General features: G+C 39.9%; 2 protein-coding genes across 2 annotated transcripts; both read left to right on the forward strand.

The window, feature by feature from the left end:
* Nucleotides 1-315: 315 nt before the first annotated feature.
* LOC121605119 (complement factor H-like) lies at nucleotides 316-16555 on the forward strand. Its single transcript, XM_041934900.1, has 22 exons — nucleotides 316-481; nucleotides 577-759; nucleotides 997-1102; nucleotides 1180-1256; nucleotides 1437-1619; nucleotides 2184-2366; nucleotides 2514-2705; nucleotides 2808-2981; nucleotides 3783-3950; nucleotides 4657-4824; nucleotides 5605-5772; nucleotides 6067-6225; nucleotides 6496-6684; nucleotides 6772-6957; nucleotides 7521-7688; nucleotides 11203-11308; nucleotides 13033-13109; nucleotides 13259-13450; nucleotides 13648-13836; nucleotides 14790-14969; nucleotides 15857-16036; nucleotides 16292-16555. The coding sequence occupies exons 1-22, from the start codon at nucleotides 412-414 to the stop codon at nucleotides 16483-16485; spliced, it is 3492 nt and encodes a 1163-aa protein (XP_041790834.1). The 5' UTR covers nucleotides 316-411; the 3' UTR covers nucleotides 16486-16555.
* Nucleotides 16556-21349: 4794 nt separating this feature from the next.
* LOC121605358 (complement factor H-related protein 3-like) lies at nucleotides 21350-22739 on the forward strand. Its single transcript, XM_041935241.1, has 3 exons — nucleotides 21350-21419; nucleotides 22119-22298; nucleotides 22546-22739. Exons 1-3 carry the CDS (start codon nucleotides 21350-21352, stop codon nucleotides 22737-22739), a joined length of 444 nt encoding a protein of 147 aa, XP_041791175.1.
* Nucleotides 22740-22820: the final 81 nt, after the last annotated feature.

Consider the following 22820-nt stretch of genomic DNA (forward strand, 5'->3'; position numbering starts at 1 on the left):
AGAAAGGCCTGACAATGCAGAGTCATGAAACCACTGAAACACTAATTTCATTGCATATAAAAATATACCCATTAAAAAGAAAGACTGCTCTCCGTGTTATGTTGTTGTGCCAAGTCGTTTCAGTGATTCACTGAGCTTATCGTGCAATATAAATCATGCTCATACATACACCAATATAAGGTGTTTTCAAGGTTATGTTAAGGATCCAGTTTGTCAAATAAGGTGCTGTGTGAGGCACTTCCCCTTTTTTCTGATCCCGGCGAGCCTGAGATTGTAGCTGGAGGCTGGAACAGACTTGCGTAAATCATTGAGCAATCTGTGCCTGTGAAATCCACAGCTCTCTCTGTGTTTAACGCTGTTTCAGTCTCCAGGTTCCACTTCTACTTGGCGGTTCAGGGTAATGAAGATAAAATGCACTTAATAACCCGAAGCTGCGTGCTATTTTTGTGGATGCATACGCTGACCTTGGTGAAAAGTCAAGGTAAGACCAGGTAGTTGAATCCATTCGCGCTCCTTTTCGTCCAATCATGTCATTTATGGCTAAATGTTTTGTTGTTGTTTTCTTTCATCCCACAGACTGCACACTTGAACAGTTTTTAAAAAGTCGCCTGTATGATTCAAACTTTGACACGACTGGTTTGGAGGCCAGCTACCCAGGTGGAAAACAAGTGAGAGTGGGCTGCAATGTTGGCTACAGTGGCTTTTTCAAACTGATCTGTGTTGAGGGAGCATGGCAGTCCAGAGGCACTAAATGTCAACGTAAGTTTTGGAAATAAATACTTGTCTACCTGCCGTTACAAATGGTAAACACTTGTACATTGTGTTAAATGGACATAGCGTCATGGTTTGAGTGAGTACACAATGACAAAGTATTATTGTTAACTGTATATTATGTGACACAGTGTCAAATAAAATATGGTATGTTATTACTGAATGGAAGAACCACTTCCTGAGCACTATGTGTACTCATATTCTCCCTGATTCTAACATTATAAGCAAGATCATGTGGTCACCCCGGCGACGCCCAGTTTGCAGATTTTCATCTGGACAAGGGAGACGATTTTGTCTTTGGGTCAGAAGTTGTGTATACCTGCCACAAAGGGTATGAAAGTATTTATAATCACCCATGAATACTGTTGTTTCCTGCTGTATCTCTTAATGAAGCGTTTCCTTTCTCAGCTATCAAATGGTCAGTCGCTCAAACCTCCGGCGTTGCATGGCTGAAGGCTGGGACGGTGTCGTTCCAATCTGCGAAGGTAAGAGCTGAAATACGGGATGTTATTCATCATTTTCCTGATGCGTAGAGGAAATGTCTCTGTGTTTATTTCTTTATATATTCCCTCAGAAATATGGAAAAACTTTATTTCTTACCTGCTTATACATGTGAAAGCTTTTTGGTCATCCAATGTATTTTCTTATCATGTTTTTCCCTCCAGCCCAACACTGCCAAGCCATTCATGTGGACAGTAATGTCTTTGTGAATGGGGACCCAGACGAGGCAACCTATGGCAACGTTATTCGATTTGGCTGCAAATCCAACACTGAGGTCATGGATGGGTTGCCAGAGATCTACTGTGATGAAAATGGAAAGTGGAATGGCGAGGCTCCAAAATGCAAAGGTACAGCAGGCTGTCCAAAATGACAACAGGAGGGAAGAAGAAGAATAAGAAAAAAAAATAAAATAAAATTGCAGTTCTTGTACCAGAACAGAAAATCAGCAGAAAATCAGAAAGAAAAAGAAAAAAAATCTGAAAAAATGGAACTAAAGTCAAACTGGTTCGAACCAACAATGACTTCTGTTTTCTAAGTGAGACACTTTGACTCTCACTCAATACTTCCTGCGTTTTAAGGAGGCAGAATCATATTTGCGTTTTTCAGGCATCCTTGCCTTTACTTTGACAGCCGAGATGTGACAGGAAATGAGAAAGAGGAGCGTGCAGATGACGTGCAACAAAGGTCCCCAGCCGCTCTCGAACTGGGAGCGTTACAAACACGTGATCAGCATCTCGAACCATGTCAGATTTTCAAATTCTACAGGAAATGTTGAGTTTCATTGACAGTAGAATTGCTCAGACTGCATTAACCATGAATGGTTACTACCATTACATTTAATCCCATACACAAAATTTGCCTTTTCATGAGCAAATGTGCTTATATTCTCATTTGTGTGCATTCTTCAACAGTGGTAAAATGTACAATACCCCTAATTGAAAATGGTCATGTGCCTGGAGATCAGCAAGAGTATAATGAACACGAAGTCCTGCATTTTGAGTGCAAGTCTAAATACAGACGCACTGAAGACAGACCTTCAAAATGCACAAAAGTTGGCTTGAGAGCGGAGTGGAGCCCCATGCCGTTGTGTGAACGTAAGTATAAGATGAGTAATCCAATTTATTGGTTAAATCACACTGACAAGTTAAAACTGGTGCTTGATGGATCGATGCCAGATTAGTATAACCCTCCTTCTTACAATAAACTAACAGATAATATGCTTAATTTCCCCACAAATGCAGAAATAAAATGTAAACTGCCGGAGCCACTGTCAGGAACCAGGTATCAGCCAAGTTCCAGAAATTTGTTTGAACCTGGTGAAACAGTAGCAGTCACTTGTGGAGAGACGTACTGGATTTCTGAACAACACTTCAGATCAGTAAGGACGGAATGCAAAGAAGACGGACAGTGGACTATCGATCCGGTCTGCAAAGGTAGACAACGACAGATTATGACATTATTTGTGGTTCATGAAACTGTAGCAATGATTATTAATGTAATGTTGATTTATGTAAGAAGTCTTTCTTTTATTCCAGAGGTCATATGCACTCGACAAGACCGATTTGTGACATACTGGGGGTCCTATTGGCCTCCAGTAACATTGGGTCAGTCTGAAAGTTATCGTTGTAGGGATAACTACAAAAGCCCAGATGGCAAAAACAGGGCCACATGCACCAGATATGGGTGGAGTCCAAATCCACTTTGCCAAGGTAATGTGAAGTTAACCTTGTGTCATGACATTCTGTTCACTTTGTTTCCGCAATTGTTAACCTGAGGAAGGAGCGTTTTGTCCTGCTGTCCTGATCTTTTTCCTCTAATGACTGTTTTTCCACCAAAAAGTCCCAGAAACTAAGAGCCTCTAACCTCTGGAACTAAATTAGAAACTGAAAGTCGCTTTTCTACTGCACAGAGTCACCTCATTATACTAGTATTTGATACTGACTGCTACTACTACTTTCCCAGATACAGACATGTTGGGCCTAATGCTGTCCTGTAGACCAAAAAAAAAAAAAATCTGCAAATACTGTTTCATGTTTGCTCACTACTCCACGCCCCTAAACTACGAGGCGGCATCATGTTTACTCCCATACACGCGCCTCGCCCCAGCAGCATCAGGTGGCATATTCATCAAGCAGCTAACAGCCCTTTGCTCACTGCACTTCACTTCACTTACGTTTCAACTGCGGGAACCGGGGTTTAATTTAAGCCTCTCAGCCTTTAGTTTCCACCCACCAAAAGTCTTTGTTCCAGGAGTAATCGATGGTCCAGGAACCTGAATCCTGAATTTCTCTGCTTTCATTCACACAGCAGGCTAGTAGTGGGGTCCCAGCAGTGTAAATATTAAGACTAGAGAGAAACATTTCTTATAGTGTTTACTGACACTTAAACAAATGTGTGGTGGACAACTAGTATTAGACTACTACTCTTAAAAGAGTATTTCCATGCATACCAACAAGTGTGAAAGGAATGTGTACAGTAGTGTATGACTGCATTTTATTTTCTTTTTTCAGAAATAATATGTGAGAGAGAGGATATCCAGAATGCAGTTATCACAGGTGAAGACAAGCAGGTATACAAAAACTGGCAAACAGCCCGTTATCGCTGCAGGGAGGGTTATGATGGAGAAGTTGTCCGAACCTGTACTCAAAGTGGTTGGACCGGGCGATCACAGTGCAGAGGTAAGGAAGTCCAGAACAACAAACTCCTGAAACTCCTGTCTGACTGTTTTAAAGTGAGAACAACAAGGGTGAAACTCCAAACGGCTGCAATTCATTCATTCATTCTGCCTTTATGCTGTATGAAAGCCTTACCCTTCAGGTATTAGGCGTACATCCTTGCAGCGTGCAGTTGAGAACAGCAGATCAGATATATGTTCGACCTTCAGCCGGGAATGTGAAAAACATGCCTTGCTCTAAGCTCAAAGCCATGACACACGCTGATCCTAAGTCAGTACTGTGATTAAATCATGGATACATTGAAACAAAAGGCTTCTGTGGCTCTGATCTTCCCTTTGTGTCCATTTGACACCATATCAAGGTTTCCGAATGACTTCAAGATCAATGCATGTCCTGTAATAGGAAATCGAGTTTTCTAATTATAATTTATGGCATAGGAGTCACTGAATGTGTGGTGTTGCAGTCAAAAGCGATCACCCAGAGCCTAAAAACTGTAATCGCTGTTGTAGCTCTTTGTAAGAGGACAATTTTGAGGGTGATCAATCTAGACAAAATCTGTCAAAAGATTTCTTATATATATATATACACACACACACACACACACACACACATATGCTCATAAAGGGGCCATGTATGTATGTATGTACCAACTCTGATTCCCACATAGCATTCGGTGTACAGACTAACGGTTTTTGATTTGTTTTTTCAGCAATAACTTGCAGAAAACAGTATTATGAGAATGCAGACATTGAAGTGAACAATCAGCTCGAATACAGATACAATGACAAGGTGGAGTATATCTGCAAGAATGGTTATGAGGGACGTTTTAATCTAACCTGTGGGACAAGAGGCTGGATGGGATCTAATCAATGCACACGTAAGAATTTACACCACACAATAAAGTTAAGAGGGCTGTTTCTTCCATCTCTTCATATGTTGTTATTTTTCATGTTGATGCCACAATTAAAGGCTTTTAACAGGCTCGTCCAGGCTTTTCAGCCTTGATAACTGAATAAAACTGATATTAATCTCTGTTAAATGCACATTTTTGCACTTTGATGACTTGACGGATGCCTTTTCATCTTCCATGTTCCCTCATGGGGCCATTCGAGGCAAGCGAGCAAACATTTACACACACAGCGAAGTAATTAAACATGCACATATGGCGTATGTTAGAAGACATACATGAGGATTAGGATGAGGTCAAAGGTGCAGGCGTATTTGTCAAGTCTATACACAAGGCAAACTGAGCATTTCTTGCAGTGTGACCGTTCACAGGTCTAATGGACTCTGGAATGAAAGCAAACTTCTTTGTATTTGTTTGACATGCAGGCAATCTAAAACACAATCCTTAAAGTAGTCATAGAGGACACACGCGGGGTCGCTGATAATCTGATATGCTTGCTCAGCATGAAGCTGTGCTAGCGATCTTTGTGTTTGGCCAGGGGTGTAAACCAGCAGATAAATCAAAAAGATAAAGTACATTCACTGAAAGAAGAATAAAACATTGTCCCATCTACTGTGAAGGAGTTTCGCTTACGTTAACCCCGTTGAGTCTTTTTCACAATGACATCTGTATTTTCCCTAAATCTCAAATCTAACAAAATAATTTCTTTCAAAATATTTGAGCTTCACAGTTTCATTGAATTCGTTTCAGGTATACAGTGTAAAAAACTGGACATCCCCAACGCATACATTACTCGCAATGCCAAGGAAAGTTACAACTACAATGAACGAGTCCAATATGCATGCAGGAACAACGATGCAAACCGTTTTACTGTTACCTGTGATCAACGTGCTTGGACCGGGATTCAGAGCTGCTCAGGTAAGAACATACAGCTACAACCAACACAGTTTAAAGCATAACTACAGCTTGATTGGAGTTTGTCTGTTTTAACAGCAACAGAAAGAAGAAATAAAACAGAAATCTATAATCTATATTATAAACATCAGATTAAAGGGGTGAACTGTTGTTACTTCATGTCCCTCCCATCAAGACAGGCATCTCTGCTATCGAATGCGTCTTGCGAATTTTCAGTCTCCTCTGTTAGCACATGTAAAACGTGTTGTGGCTATCCTTTGACCGATGCTATCTGAATATAACTTCTTTTTTGTGCAGCATGTCCAGAAGCTAAAATTCCAAATGGATTTGCACTCGGCCCATACGATGACACAGTGTACTACACCTGCAAAGAAGGTTATAAGCTCTTCACCAAAGGCTGGTGGCATGAAGCCAAATGTATCGACGGCGAGTGGTCCGGGTTCAAAAAGTGCATCGGTAATTCACCTTTAATGCCTACTTGTAAACAGCATGAAGCAAACTGGCCACAGTGGCTCATCGATGAGCATCGTTAGCCCACTCGTCAGAGAAAACTAAATCCGATATGAGCCGCAGCATATTTGAGAGTCGGCTGTGTGAACAAACTAGGTGTTGGATTGTATATGTTAAAATTAGATTGTTTTGAAGAAGTGACACTTCAGATGCTTATTTTCAATTCAATTATTGCTGATATCATAAACTAACCGTTTCTACTCTTATCCACTCCAGAGAAAAGCAAATGTGGAGAAATTCCTGCGATCCCTAATAGGAAAGTGACATCCGAGCAAATTGTTTATGACGAAAATCAAAGTGTTCAAATCATTTGTAAGGACGGATACCAGGCTACTGTTGACAGCTTAACTTGTCGCCAGGGAAGATGGCGCTCAGAGGGATTAATACTCAAAACGATCTGCAGACGTGAGTCATCTTCATTCTCACTCTACCAAATGTATTTACACAAAGAGTCAAGTGCAATCTAAAACTGCATGTTTTCATCTCTTGCAGCTATTGCCAGTCACTGCAGTCCCCCTCCGAAGGTTGAGAACGCAGTTGTTATGACGCCATATCAGAAGGAATACCTGTCTGACTCCAAAGTGACTTACGAGTGCCGTGATAGGTACATGATGGAGGAAGAACAAACACTTCAATGCAAAGATGGGAAATGGGAGGAGAAGAACATTAAGTGTACACGTACGTACGCCCAAAGGCATTCCCCAACATGGCATTGAGAAATTTGTTCAAAATGTGGTAAAGAAAACACTGTGGATTTTGGCATATTTACCAGTTCACATTACTGAATGGAGTGAGATTTCAGATTTACTTGTTTACAGGCGCACATGTGAGGCAGAGTCCCCACTGGTTTTAGTATGCACAGCCAGGGGAAAGATGTTTTGGAAAGGAATAGATTAATTCATAACGCTGCTAAAACTTGAATTCAGTGAAACACATGAAAAGTCTCATGTGTCATACCAGGCAAACCATCCTGTTCCTTAGGAGTAATGTTCATACTGCTAATATGCTGTGGTTGCATAATTCCAGCCACACCACACTTGGCTTCGACATCAGGAACACACCATGTTCCTTGACTGAAGCCGAGATCTTTCCCTTATTGTTGCCTGAACCGAAACACACACCACACTCAGCATGTGAACCCCGAATGCGGTGTTGAGGTTTTGCGCCAAATTTGTACTACAAATCTTCATTACCCTTGAGGCGGGTTTGGACGACAGTATATATATTTTTTGTATTTTCAGTGTACTGTGACAGGCTCAAGGATGAGAGGCAGACAATGACCTTCATCGCGGATAAAGAAAGATATTTGGAGGGCCATGTCATAGATTATCAATGTATCAGCGGCGGAGTAGAGACTGGCAAAGCAACATGCATCAACGGCTCGTGGGATAAGACAGTGGAATGTGAAGGTAAGGAGCAGTGTAAGTGAAAGCAGGCTGAACAGATTAGCTAGTGTGTGTGTTTTCCTTTAACTTGCAACAAAGAATGCGATGGAGGGTAAACACGCCTTTTTTGTCTATGGGGGGGCTTGAATAGCATCTTTTACGTGTACATTTTTTGATTCAGCAGGAACAGAAAACAGTTTTTCAACACAATATATAGATTTCATTCATGAAAAGTGTTATTATGTCGATGCACCATGGGTTGATATATTGATTGTTGGCAGTTATATGTGTCAGTAGCTGCAGTGCCTTCAAAATTACACAGAATACTAAACAACTGCACTGAACTTCTTATGCTAAACTACAAAATCAGCAAAGGTTTTGATGGCAGTTATCTGGAAAACTGTAGTTAAGTTTTTCATCAGAATGGAAGAGACAAACACTATTTGACTTAATTTAGAGGAAAATCACAGTGTTTACAGCATATGGACCAGGCAACACCACGAGTAAAGAAAATGTGAAAAATAATAAAGAAAAAAGAAAAAATCAAGCATGCCCGGTTAATAACATTCCTCCAAAGAATCACTCAAGACAAAGGCACATTTCCTTTATATTTGTTAGCTCAGATTAAACCGTAATCGCTTGGTTTTATTGCAAAAACGTCGAACTGGATGTTTGCTGCACACCCACTGCATGCTGAGATGTGATACTGAACACATTTTCTCATACAGCTCCCCCTCAGGAACAGTAATGCTGATTTTGTCCAAGGACCAAGGAAGAAAAGAGGACTTTTCTACGATATCAAAGAAAGAAGACTGTATTTTCAGTGTGTCGTATTCATAGTCATGTAGCATCTCATACATAATGCATGGTCCTGATACATATAACCATTGGAAAGGGTAAGGCTGAATGAGTGAATCAAGTATTTGTGTGATAATGTGACCTGAAATCATGAAGCTTTGTCATATTGAATAAAAGAGGAGAAAAGAAAAGGCTTTGTTTGCTGTTTCTTTTTTTATAATGAAGAAATGCTGTATATGGGCACAAAAGTTACTGGGAGGTGCATTTAGAATACAAAACTGCCGTGCCAAGCCAGTATGTCGGTGCAGATTAAATAAATAGTTTTGAAAAGGTGAAAGTGTCGCTTGTTTGTGCAGAGCTTCCTTACAACCACAGAACCAGTCAGTACACATATGGCTTCATTCCTACACACAAACAGAGTTTCAAAAGAGGCTTCAGGCTTTCAGAACATGCCGGGAAGTCCTCTCTGTCAGTCACCTCTCAATAGTGTGGCCCACTTAATAATTCTGAATTTAAGGATTGTCTCCTAAATCACAATTAATTTCCCAGCACCGTTTCTCAGAGGAGGGAACATGCATTAATGAAAAATAAATAGAAAGGCAAAGACAAAGCCTTTGTCAAACTATGAGTACAGGAAATCACAGCAGAAGCAAAATACAGATCAGTCTCTACAGATGTTTTTCTTTTTTTAATTCTGGCTCAACAGCAGAAATAAAAGTTAAACATGAGAGCAGCTTGGAAACATACAAATGTCACTTAATATAATGTGGAAGCTTTATTCTTCATTCTAATCTTTTCATGTCCAGAGTGACAAATTGGCTCTTTAGATCAAACACAGCACAGGTGTCAACCTGTTATAATAATAAGAATAAGAATTATAATTTCTGTTGTGCATTTTAAAAAATATTTAACAAAAAAACACATTTTCTACTATTTATTATGCATATATTACTATATTGTACATTATACCTGCATATTTGGAAATGTGTTTTGAGAAAAGATTTAGAAGAAGACAGCAAACGTATAAGCAGTGTGTTAATTTGATTTCATTCACTTAGCAGGGCTTAACTCACCTACAGGACATAGTTTAACTAAACTGCAGTACTTCACTCTGCTCATGCTTGTATTACAAAATATTTTATCTGGCTTCTGTAACTTCTCACCACACTGACATCCAAGTTTAGGTGAAGTTATGTAAGGGTAAGACTGGGGGGGTTCAGCATGTAGCAGCTTCAGGATGAATGTACAGTAGGTCAATATCATGTCCTCACACTGAGAATCATGGGTGACACATGTTTTGAAGGCTTCAGTGGTGAAATTTCCTGAGCAGCATTGCTCATTTGATGTATTAAGTATGAATCATTCTAGTGCAAAAAAAAAACAGTTCTGCGCTCTCAGTGCTGTTTAATCTAATGCCATCATCGTTCCACTGAATGTTTTTCACAATGGACTTTGTACATTTGCAACAGTGCTCATGCCACATTGAATGTGGTAATCAATACCCGACAGAAAGTGTCTAATCATCACCAAATACGAATAAAACACATATTCAGCATTTAAATTTAAATTCTGCCTTCATCCAAAGTCAGCTCAAGACAGTCATAGAAGAGTCTGTATGTGCCGCATTTAAGATCAATGATTTGTGTTTGCGTTATTGCTGGTGAGTCTCAGATAAACATGGTTTGTCATATTCGAGTATGTAGCTTCCCTGAACAATCCTGTCAGGTCAAATTCAGTGTGATTTTTCATGAACGTTTTCAGCGTTGTTTATGTGAACAGGGCATGCTGTGCGTGTTCCCATGTGTCGTGTTGTGTTCAAGCGGCCTTGTGCAATCCCACTGGGCAGTCCATGTTGTGACCCGTGGTGCACCCTGAGGACCGGAGCTGGGGACAAAAGCACAGGACCTGCGCGGAATAAAAGAGTTTGTCAAAGGAGTCAGCCTCAGTTAGACCCTCGTTTGTCACTGCGCAGCTGCTTGTCGGAATGCGATCGCCTCTAATCCTTTTGTGTCTTCAGCTGTGGGGGAATGTGCAAGTTTCTTTATCGCAGAATGGTAAGACAGACTTTTTTAAATACTCACGTTCTGAAAGAACTCATTCAGTAAAAGGGAGTGGGGTGGCAAAGAGGGGAAACACTGAAAGACTTCAGTTTTAATTGCATGCTTTGATTTGTTGCCCTATTACAGTATGATCCGTGTATATGCGTGGGATGGTTGTCTTGAGTATCACAACATAGTCTCAAACTTTTAGTGTTCGCATGTTTTGATATGAGTCTGAACGCTGCACACAGCTGTTGAGAAGACATGTCCAATGACCTCTTTTTATTTCTCACATGGCTGTTTGTTAGTAACTTGTCCCAAGCTCCCAGACGTTCCTCACGGCCATTTGTCAGAAGAGACCAAACAAGCCGAGTACCAAGCAGGAGATGTGATCCATTTCACCTGTGAAATTGGTTATATATCGGGTCCAACTATCAGATATGTATGCACAAGCACAGGCTGGATTGCAGTCCACAAGGGAAGATGCTTCTGTGAGTGAAACAGCTTTCCGTTTTTACCCTTCATTTTGTTGCACGTTCATCATGTTGCAAATGTGAATCTCTTGAAGCCTGCAATTTTTTATATTTTCAAAATATTCATTACAATTTTAGACTTTTGCTCGACAGTTGAGTGAATGTTTGTTTTTCATTTGGCCTCGACACTGTTCGGTTGGTGAATACTCTTTTTTTTTTTCTTTTCAGTAAAGCCATGTGAACTTCCTGATGAGACTCCCAATGGCTATTATCAAATTATCCACGGTGAAGACTTTGTTTTTGGAACAACTATCAAATACTTCTGTAATGAAGGGTATGTGCAGTATCTTTTTGCTAGTGTGCTATTAGCGATGAGTGTGCATTGAGTTTTTTTGAAATGTCATTCCCATGCCAAATCACCTCTTTCACACTGGCAGGTGCAGCCTGTTATTTATGGTGGGTTGATTTTTTTTTTTTTTTCCCCACCCTTGGCCCCCGAGGACCAGCCCTACTCTGCCTCTGACTGGCTCGTACTCACTGCTTAAAAAGTGCCAGAGCAGATGATGGCAGGCCCGCCAGCTAAGAAAGCTAAAGTAAAGGTTTTGGCCATTCAAACCCTCATGGGCAGAAAAGTGAGGCTCTTTCTTTCAGAAGGATGTGATGAGTTCACTTTCTGTCTTGAAAATGTTGTTTGCCGAACGTCGAGTGTTAAACACCATTTTGAGACAAACACAAGAAAACATTCAAGGATGAGGCAGACGAGGCTAAATCCTTCAAACGGGGCCGTGTCCAGTATGGGAAGCAAGCAAACACCCTCCAAGTCCTTTCTCTCACTGTCCAGCTGCAGGGTGCAGGACAAAATGTTCTGAACACACGAGCGGCTTTTGTCGGAAAGCTTGTAATCTTTTTAAGCAACGTTGCTAACTGCACTTTTCACCACTTGAGACACTTGAGGGATCTGTCCACGCAGCACAGCGTCAACGCTGCTAAAATATGCAAATACATCAGCAGACTGAACACAACTTTATGAATTTCTTGATGAAAATCTACAGCTTTGATGGCTATGAACTGGATTTATCTCTGAAGGACTGGCTGGTAATGCAGCTGACTGAACTGATGAGTTCAACGCTGTGGGTGACAAAGTTAGCGGGGCAGAAACAGCTGGAGCAGGAACAGCTGGAAACCACAGCAGGGCATCTCCACCTGATGGATATCTCAGTTTAGCCGTCTCTGGAACATCGCGTTGGCTTTGCTGACAGTGATCAACCTAACAGTTGACCTCACTGAAGCTTATGTGTGACTTAAAATGACCGAGCTCAAGATAATGGAGTTCAGCAAAGGAAAGCAGGGCCAGGGATCACATTGACTGTTTATTTGCACCACATATGGCTTTGCATAATGGCGCTCTTTGTCCGGGTCTCTTTTTCTCATCTCAGATGAGGTTGCCACTGAAACACTTTGTAAATAAGGGGAATGTCATTGAAAGCAGTATGCTGAAATGGGAAGTGTGAATCTAATTTGTAACCAAAGAGAAATGTTCCTACATGATTGGAATAGATGTGTTTGAGATTTATATCTCGATGTGATGTCATAATTCATGTTAGCCTTAATGCTGATATGACACACTGATTAACAAGAAAATTTAAAAATGTTTAAAATTTAATTTAATTTTTATATCAAAGTTAATATAAAAAGGTTTCCAACCCCTGATATAGACACTTAGGGCCCATCTGAAATTGCATAATAACGTGCTATTGAGTACACTAAAATAGTTTAGTATGTCTGAAACCATGGTATAAATGAATTAGCATGTGAGGTGAATATTTCAGTATGTAAACACTGGACGCTACACAAATATCACACAATGCAATGTGGCATTGATGACAACAATGATGGCTAGAAGCTACATATTAAAAACCCCTTGGAGTAATAGTTGTCCCAAAAGTTTTCCCATAATTTAAGGATTATTGGTGATAAAGGTGCCCATGAGATCCACAACGAGTTTGTCTGTGACTCGCATTTCTTCTTATATATCTTCTTAATGCATGTTCATTGCAGGTATCAAATGGTGAGTAAGGAAGACACCAGGACTTGTTTGCTGGAACAATGGACCAATCGCCTGCCAGTGTGTGATCGTAAGTCTTACCTGCTGCTATCAGCTTTAAAGCTGCAGTGGAAGCTTTTTTATACACATGTACATAAAAACGTTATAAATACGTTTATTTATACATGACATTCTTGGCTTTTTTTTCCCTTCATTGATCTGACTGTTGTGCTAACGCAGCTTTGAGCTGTGACCCCCCGCCTGAAGATTTACAGGCAACAGTACAACATCTGCCAGAAAATGAAGATCTTATACTTCCTGACCGCTTCATCACATTCAGCTGCGATGATCCTCAGCAACGCCTGAATGGCAGTTCAGTGCTGATTTGTGGTAAAGATGGACAGTGGGATAAGCCATTCCCCTCGTGTGAAGGTAAACCCTTTAAGATAAAAAGTAATTATGCATACAATGTTGATGTGATCCTAATTGTAGAGCATGTTACAATGAGCTAAAATTACTGCATATATTAGCTATATATATATGTTAGCTATAAATGTGGCCCCTGTGAGACAGAAACCCCAGCCCAGCCAAGTTTTTTCATGAGATATTATTTGTTTTATTTCTTCCAGACATCACTTGTGAAGTTCCAGTGATGCATCATCATCTCATTGTAAATGGACCACTGGATGGAAAAATGAAGGTTGGACATAAATTACAGTTTCAGTGCAGTCCACACGATCAATATACACTGGATGGACCTGCAGAAATTGAGTGTTTACAGACTGGACAGTGGAATGCACCATTCCCAACTTGTTCTGGTATGTTCTGTACCTGTATCACTCATAGAAAATAGCCAAAAAAGGACAAAAGTCCAAATACTTAAAGTGGGACAACATGTCAAAGCTAAACTTCTTAAAGGCTTTCTCATCGTATGTGCTTTTCCCCCTTTAAGAATCTGTATATTTAGCAATCATTAAACCTGACATTTTTGATTTTGGGGCCACTTTAAGAAAGCAGAAACAAGCTGTGGTTCAATACTGACACTGATTGTCATATTTAAGTTCATTTGGCAATCTTCTTAAGAAAGAGCTGCCCGTTTACAAATGCAAGAGAGATATAGAGCAACATTAGCATTCATTAGCAGTTCTGTTTCTGCAAATGAAAATCAATTATCCACTCTCCTGTTAGCTCTGTTTTGGTCCCCTCCAACTCATAGGAAAAGTATTTGGCTTTTAAACTGTTAAATGTTTCACTCTGCTAACTAGTACCTTAAGTTGCAAACAATGCCGTCTCTTACTGTCTCTTTTATAATTCCAGTAAACACTACATTTACATACATTTTCACATAGAAAGTCAAGTGAAAAACATTTACAAGGATTTGGACTACATCCAATCTGGATTTTAAGTCTCATACGCAGCTGTTTACACTGCATAAACCTCTCCAGACTTGCCTTCTGTGGAGCTTTTATTGTATTTATTGTTTGTGTTTGATACCACTGTTTTGATGCTTAGTCGTTGTGTTTTTTCTTTTGTTTTAACTGCATATCTAAGTATTGGTATTGGTTATAACATACAACATATAACAGTTACAATTTCAATTAATATCAAATTAAATACATTCGTATCCAGAGGTAAATTACGGAGATTTGGACTTCCTTTTAAATCAGATTTGGATGAATGAAACCCAAAAAAAGTCAGATTGAAAGTCTTATATGCAACTGTTTATACTGTATAAACCTCTTGATAAAACAGTTTCTCTTCTTCAAAACAGAAAATTGCAAAGTCACAGGTGTACCAGGAAATGTACTTTATACCCCACGTTCACAATATGGAAGAAAAGGAGAAAAGTTAACATTTTTTTGCCGCTGGCGTGGACAGTTTCTTCAAGGGAATAAAGTGATTGAATGTCGAGCGGACGGACAGTGGAGTGATCCCTTCCCAACATGTGGAGGTAAATCAATGCTTTCCTTGCCCTTTGCTCGCTATCTGGAGAAATGACGAGAAAGGATGATGACACAACTATCAGCTGTTTCCCACAACACACTGAGATCTCGAAGGGCTTGATTTGCTGTGTTTACCCTGCTAGCCTGCCCTACATACAGTAATTATGTTCACTGCTTTTTAGTGCTTCAAATTTCTTAAGAAGGAGCATAACTTAAGACATTTTCACAGATATGAACATTAACTCAACATCAGCACAAGACTGAATTAACACATTTCTACAAGGGATCTGAAAAGGACCTGAATATTATAGGCTTCATGAAGGTAGGATTTATTTCAGAGCTGTTGTATTTGCAACACACCCTTATACCTAAACGCCTGAATAGGTCGATTTCCAATTACAACCAGGCGTGCCAGACGTCCATCTTTAATGTTGTGAAAGGGTCGCACTTTGGTTAGGTTTAGGCACCAAAACTACACAGCTAGATTTAAGCAACAGGACTACTGTGTAGGTTTAGGAAAAAAATGCAGTTTGGGTTGAAACTGTAAAGACGGTTTGGTAATTAATTACGCTGTGTAAGGTAAAATGGGGCAACGCTGACTTAACTGGCAGCGTAACTATATATTTATATACACACACACACACAAATATATACTGTATATTTACAGACTATAACAAAAGATAGATAGTAAAGATATTAGAGCTTTTCTAAAAGTTAGTCATTTGTTTGTGTTTTTGTGGTTGTTTACATTTACTGAAGCCCACAAAACATGTGACTACAAAATACTACCTGCTGATCAGAGTCAAATATCTGTGACTGTAGGAGAAAATGTGAGAATTGCACCACAATAACGCTGAAACATCTGCTTTCTCTGTCATTGCCCGCATTGTTTTAGATCCGGTGGGCTGCAAGAAACCACCACTCCTTGCAGATGGAGACACCAAGGAAACGTCTCGATTCTCATACAGACACAATGAAAGGGTTGAATACATCTGTCAGAATTACTACACTATGGATGGTGATCCTCACAAAACCTGTATCAATGGTGAATGGAGTGGAGAGACGAGATGTCTGAGTAAGTTACAATTCCCTCCATGTTTTCATATTGCATTCTGTGATGATACAAAAATATTAAGAAATACAGATTTGGATTTCTAGTTACTTCGCCCCACAGTTTGCTGACCAGTAATGCTCTATAGGCTGAGTATTGTAACCGAACAAGTTACTCATCACATTTGGGAAGATGTATGCAGCAATAATCATACGAGCAGTATGTCGTGCATTCATTACTCACTTTATTAAGATGTTATTTATCTGTTTTCTCTTGCAGAACCCTGCACTGTGAATACAGAAGCCATGAGCAGACATAATATTGCCTTCAGATATACCCATGACGATAAGCTCTATTCACGCCATAATGAAGAAATTGAGTTCAGGTGTGTCGGACGAAGAAGACATGACGGCAGACTAAACATGCGTCAGAGATGTCGTGATGGTGTGATGCAGCTGCCCAGTTGTTGGTAAAGTTTTAAGTCGACTCGATGTGGTAGACATGAGCTGGCTGGGCAAACATGTAACTCATTAACCAAAGTAAGAAGTTAGAGCAGTTATGTACTGATCCAGTTTCTTTACTCGCTGCGCTGTCTCCTGCAGTGTTTGGTCATTTTAATAAAGCATATCTTTTCACTTTGTCCATTTTCTGCCTCCAGAATCATAGGCATGTACATGTATGTTATGAGAGTGAAGTCTATGTGTCGAGTCTTAACTCTCTAGAGATGAACGTGTCAAGTCAAATTCTCCCACCCCTCCTTATATCTAACTATACGTCAGCAGAATGTGGAGTCATGTCAGCTGTTTTGGAGAAAACTCTTAAATAATATCCCAATAATAAAAACTGCTCTAACAAACAGTTTTGAAAGTATAGTTTGAATGAAACACAAATACACTGGGCACTGTAGTTTTTATCAGCAATTACTCAAATAGGAGTAAAGAGACAAATACATTTCTGGGGGACTATTTTCAGCTGGATTTGATGCAGTAGTTAGTGTTGTGAGTATGGAGGCTAACTAATGCATTTTTAATCAGTTTGGGACAACAGTAGACCTCTATGGCAAAGAGGAATACAGTAACCTATAGGCAGTCCAGACTTATCTTTTAAATACCGAAAAGGTCAAAACTGTACGTCCTTCTTTTTCTGTGAAAGTACATGGAGTGCAATGTTTACACCAGAGTCAAATTCCTTCTATGTGCACACACACTTGGCCAATAAAGCCGATTCTGACTCTGTAACCATCCCAGCTTTTGGTTGCAATTCATATGATTTAGGATTGAGTAAGCTACTGTTGAGTCACACATTTGCATTACATTTCAATATTCATTCATGTTTTCTCTTGCAGAACCCTGCACTGTGAATAGAGAAGCCGTGAGCAGACATATTATAGCCTTTAATATAGACGTGACAGTAAGCTCCATTCACGCCATAATGATAAAATTGGGTTCAGGTGTGTCGGACGAAGAAGACCTGACAGCACACTTGGCATGCGTCAGACATGTGTCGATGTTGTGATGCAGGTGTAAGTGTCAGTGCAAACATGTAAATGAGTGACAACAGTATATAGTACGACCATTTTTGAAGTACAGCTAAAAACTCATCTTCTGCGTCTACAGTCAGATACAGGTGTCTCTTCTTCTGTGACAGCTATAGTTAATAGTTTCTTTTCAGATTTAGATTTTACATTAAAAGCAGATGATAAGCTTCTGAAATATAACACATTGCTTCGGATTAAACCAGTGGTTCCTGTTCTTTAAAAAAAAAGTGAAATTATCGTCAGCAATTACCTTTGTTTTTCTCATATTAATCATGTGGCCCTGTAGAGGGGGCCTGACCCTGATAATATGGATTTAGATTAATATCAGGATTTAAAACACGTGACTTTTACTTCTAATGGAGGTTTTCTGTTTGTTTGGTTATTTTTACATTGTTTCATTAAGTACCTGATGTGAGTACCTCCTCCACCACTGTAAGCATGCATACAGGTGGTGGCAGTGGTGGCAAAGCCCATATTCAGCCCGTAGCAATGAACTTGAGGTCAGGTGTACCAAAGCGAGACCCACTGGTATAGCAAGAGTGTGTGAGTGTTTTGCCCTCTTGCCAACAAAAGCTTTAGTTAACTGGAAGTGACATTAGCTGGCTGGACAAACATGTAAATGATTAACAAGAGGAAAGAGGCAGACAAGAACTGCAGAACACTTCTGCATCAATCATCTGTGTGCCGTTATCTGTAACCAACTTCAAACTCTCATGGATCATATTTCATGAGCAAATGTGTAAAAGAAATACTGAGCACTATACAAAGATCAGATTCTCTAGATAGATTCTTTGATCCATCTGTCCTCTAAAACTACATTCCCACATCAAATCTACCCTTCATAAGAAAAACAATTGAGAAAATAATCGACCAACAATAAAATTTAATTTATTAACCTAATCGAGATTTCTCCTCCGTCATTGTACTGTGAGGCTCTTATGAGGTCCTGAATGACATTCAAATGAACAGTGACAGTGAAATTCAAATTCTCACAATGGTCACGCGATTTTGCAAATGCTGTCTTTTCTCAGTCAGATGTTGAAAAAGTGGTTCGTGCCTTTATTTCCTCTAGGATATATTTCTTTAATGCCCTTCTTGCTGGACTTCCCAAAATGACAGTGGGACAGATGCAGCTCATTCAAAATTCTGCAGCCAGAGTACTCGCTGGGACAGGAAACAACAAACTCCTCACTTAGATCACTTCACTGGCTTCCAGTAAAATACAGAACTGATTTAAAAACATTGTCCACTGTCTACAAATCACTTAATGATGTAGCTCTGACCTCCTCACTGCTTACAAACCCTCCAGAACCCTCGGATCATCAGACACCGGCCACCAAACTCTACCCATAATCAGAAGGACATATGATGAAAGTGCATTCAGCTACTATGGCCCCACTCTTTGAGACAAACTGTCCATCCAGGCAGGGGACGAATATTTTTTATGATATATACATATGTATTTAATATGTATTCATGTTCTGTTTTATTTTGGTCACATTTGTTGTGTGTGAAGCACATCGAGCCGACCAGTCCCGGTCTAGGGACCCACTTTCCACGGCGTGAGTCTCGGTAAGGCTCTGGTCACTCTTGCCGTGACTCATCTTCTCAAAGACGCGCCCTGCACTTCAGAAGCAGCTGTGACACCCCATAACAGTGGAATGAGAGGCTAGCACACACACACACACACACACACACACACACACACAAAATTCAGTCATGTCTCTGCTGCTGCCTGGGGGAAACAGTGTGGAAGCCTCACAATCACCTTTTCCATGTTATTTTACGCGGCAGCACCTACACGCGCACACCCACACACACACTCACTCTCACACACACACACACACACACACACACACACACACACTCACACACACACACACACACACTCACAGTCTGGCTGCATTTACACAAGGGACCAGGAGATCAGATTTTTGAACTCTTTGTGGTGCAGATCTCACACCGTCATGGCTGTCTCAGCCAGAAGAGTCGGTGAGAAGTGTGATTTTTATACAGCCATGACATCTGGGCCTCACAGAGCTAATGTGATCTTGTGACAACAGTGAGTTTGATGTTGTGAGCTTTCTTCATGAAGCTTGTGTCATCGGGACACCTGACCAGAGATGATTAGATGAAAAGATAAATATCACTCTTTCTGGAGTCTCTGCTGCTTTTCTGCCAACCTGACAGTGATGACAAGACTTCAGGAAGTCTTCAACATCGAAATGACGCGTAACACTTCTGGTAATTCCTACTTTCTACTCTTCAGCAGTGGCAAATGGTTCAATAGCTCAGTGAAAGAGAAAAGGGGCCAACCCTGTCTGCCTCCTTAAAAAAACGTGTCTTGCATATCTTAAATGTTCACAGAGTTCATTTCTCAAATTTTTTTTGATTGGCATTTTTCATGACTTGCTATTAGCAATAGCATTGATTATGCCATGGCAATGGCCAGACTTTAAAATAATTTGACAATGTGTCATTGGAATATATTTCTTACAGTATCATGCAATTATGTTATTTTAATGACCTGTATTTAATTATATATTCACAATTTTAAATGCCAGGGTCCCCATTCCTGCCTGCTCATTAGATTGTGTTACCCTGCTGTGTAGAAGATCAATATATTTATCCATCATCAAAGTCAAAGTCAAAGTCAGCTTTATTGTCAATTCTGCAGTATGTACAGGACAAACAGTGAATCGAAATTGCGTTACTCTTCAACCCTTTGTGACAGGATATATATTAAAAAAGAGATAAATAAAAACTGTACAATCTAAATAAAAACTGTACAATCTAAATAAAAACTGTACAAACTAAGTAAAAACTGTACAATCTAAACAATGAAACATTGAGAATACAGTTGTTGAAGAAATATTTCTGCAAAGCACAAGAAATCAGTGAATGTGTAAGGATCTGACTAAATTAAGAGTGACTTAAAAGTTATAAAGGTACAGAATTAGCAACAGCAATTGTATATTTACTATGTCTTCAGTTCATTTCTAGTATTTCATCCATCTACAGTACATACAAATATACAGTGGGTGATATTTTCTTGGCGGAAATAGCTACCCTGGCTCTAAAGATAATCTGTCAACCAGCACTTCTAAAGCTTGTTAATCAGCACATTACATCTTGTTTGTTTAATCCACCTTAAATCCCTGTTTCTCATCTTTGCATTGTGTCAAGTTAGCCAGCTGCTGGTGATAAAATAAACTCTCTGTACAGAAATTACATTTCCCCAAATTTTTATGTTTTTCAAAATGTTGAACTATCCTGTTAAGATTCCCAGTTATTATGTCAGTGAAAGAGGAACTCCACTGAGGACCATTTGTGCTCACAACACACATAAAACTTCTCCATCCAACTGTGCCGATATCTAGAGAAGATGCATACGCTCATATACAAGATCTGGAGTGATGCTGTAATGAGTGGTCAACCAAGAGATCAGAACAGATAACAGCCTATAACAACTTATATTGTAAAACTGGCTAACTTCGAGTTTTTCAGAGCTCTTCAAGGATTTCTCATCCAAGTTCTATTCAGGTTACTTGTAAATATTGTCTTTGGGCCTGATCACATGGCTTTGGACATTTGTATATGCCCTTCAGAGAAATCCATGTCAGGAATACTTGGGTTTGGTGGAGGAGGGTTTTGGCAAACGTGCGAGAGCTTCTGCAGTTGTGAAACTCCACTGTGGAGAGGCTGTTTTATCTGGACAGCTATAAAGGGCCAAACATTTACACAGGCACAGATTCTCTGTCTAGAGAGTAACTCCTGGCTGCAGCACCTGGACCAGCACTATGAGACTCTCTTTGCTCCTTTGCCTTTTTGTCCTGTGGCTGAACATGGACGTTTCATTGGCGCAGAATGGTAAGAATATTGGTCAATTAAAAATGTCAGTATAATCAAATACTGACACCTGAACTTATTTTTCCTCCAACAATAAAGAGGCTAAATCTGACACAGAGGTGAGAAAGTTGTAGTTTTTATGTGCAAGCTTAAACATCAACTCTTGGTGAATGGTCTGCCTCACTCTGCATGTTTTGAAGCACCACACCTCGTATATATGCAGTGGAAACCAGTTTAATTTCTGATTCTGGGTGTGAGACTGAATGAATCGTAGTCATTCACTGCCCATTTTTTGCTTCCTCCTCACCGACTATTTGGAAGCCCATTACTCACCAAAACAAGTGAAGCTTTACGTACAGTCTGTGGTCGCACTTGATCTGAATTGGTATCCTTTGATACAAACATGTGACTGCAGGCGTGATGTTGGAAACTAATGATTATCCCTAACCTGATGCTCCAGATGTTTTTGATCTCCTGCGATCTTGTAAATCCAGCTATCTCGTAAGATTTTGCCTTAACTCCGACCCCACATTTGTCCCTCATGACTCCTCCATCGTCATACGTGAAGATCTTGGCAAGCTGGGCTGTTTATTAAACCCCTCCATCTAAAATATATGAGGTCATTTTTGATTATGATCAATGTCGAAACCAAAATGTGAGAATTGCACCACAATAACGCTGAAACATCTGCTTTCTCTGTCATTGCCCGCATTGTTTTAGATCCGGTGGGCTGCAAGAAACCACCACTCCTTGCAGATGGAGACACCAAGGAAACGTCTCGATTCTCATACAGACACAATGAAAGGGTTGAATACATCTGTCAGAATTACTACACTATGGATGGTGATCCTCACAAAACCTGTATCAATGGTGAATGGAGTGGAGAGATGAGATGTCGGAGTAAGTTACAATTCCCTCCATGTTTTCATATTGCATTCTGTGATGATACAAAAATATTAAGAAATGCAGATTTGGATTTCTAGTTACTTCGCTTGCTGACCAGTAATGCTCTATAGGCTGAGTATTGTAACCGAACAAGTTACTCATCACATTTGGGAAGATGTATGCAGCAATAATCATACGAGCAGTATGTCGTGCATTCATTACTCACTTTATTAAGATGTTATTTATCTGTTTTCTCTTGCAGAACCCTGCACTGTGAATACAGAAGCCATGAGCAGACATAATATTGCCTTCAGATATACCCATGACGATAAGCTCTATTCACGCCATAATGAAGAAATTGAGTTCAGGTGTGTCGGACGAAGAAGACATGACGGCAGACTAAACATGCGTCAGAGATGTCGTGATGGTGTGATGCAGCTGCCCAGTTGTCAGTAAAAAATGTTATTTACTAGAAGTGTAACAGACCTGAAATTGCTGCAAACATGTAAATGAATAACAACAGTATATAGTACGACC

The sequence above is a fragment of the Chelmon rostratus genome, chromosome 4 (assembly GCF_017976325.1).
Source record: "Chelmon rostratus isolate fCheRos1 chromosome 4, fCheRos1.pri, whole genome shotgun sequence".
Taxonomy (NCBI): Eukaryota; Metazoa; Chordata; class Actinopteri; order Chaetodontiformes; family Chaetodontidae; genus Chelmon; species Chelmon rostratus.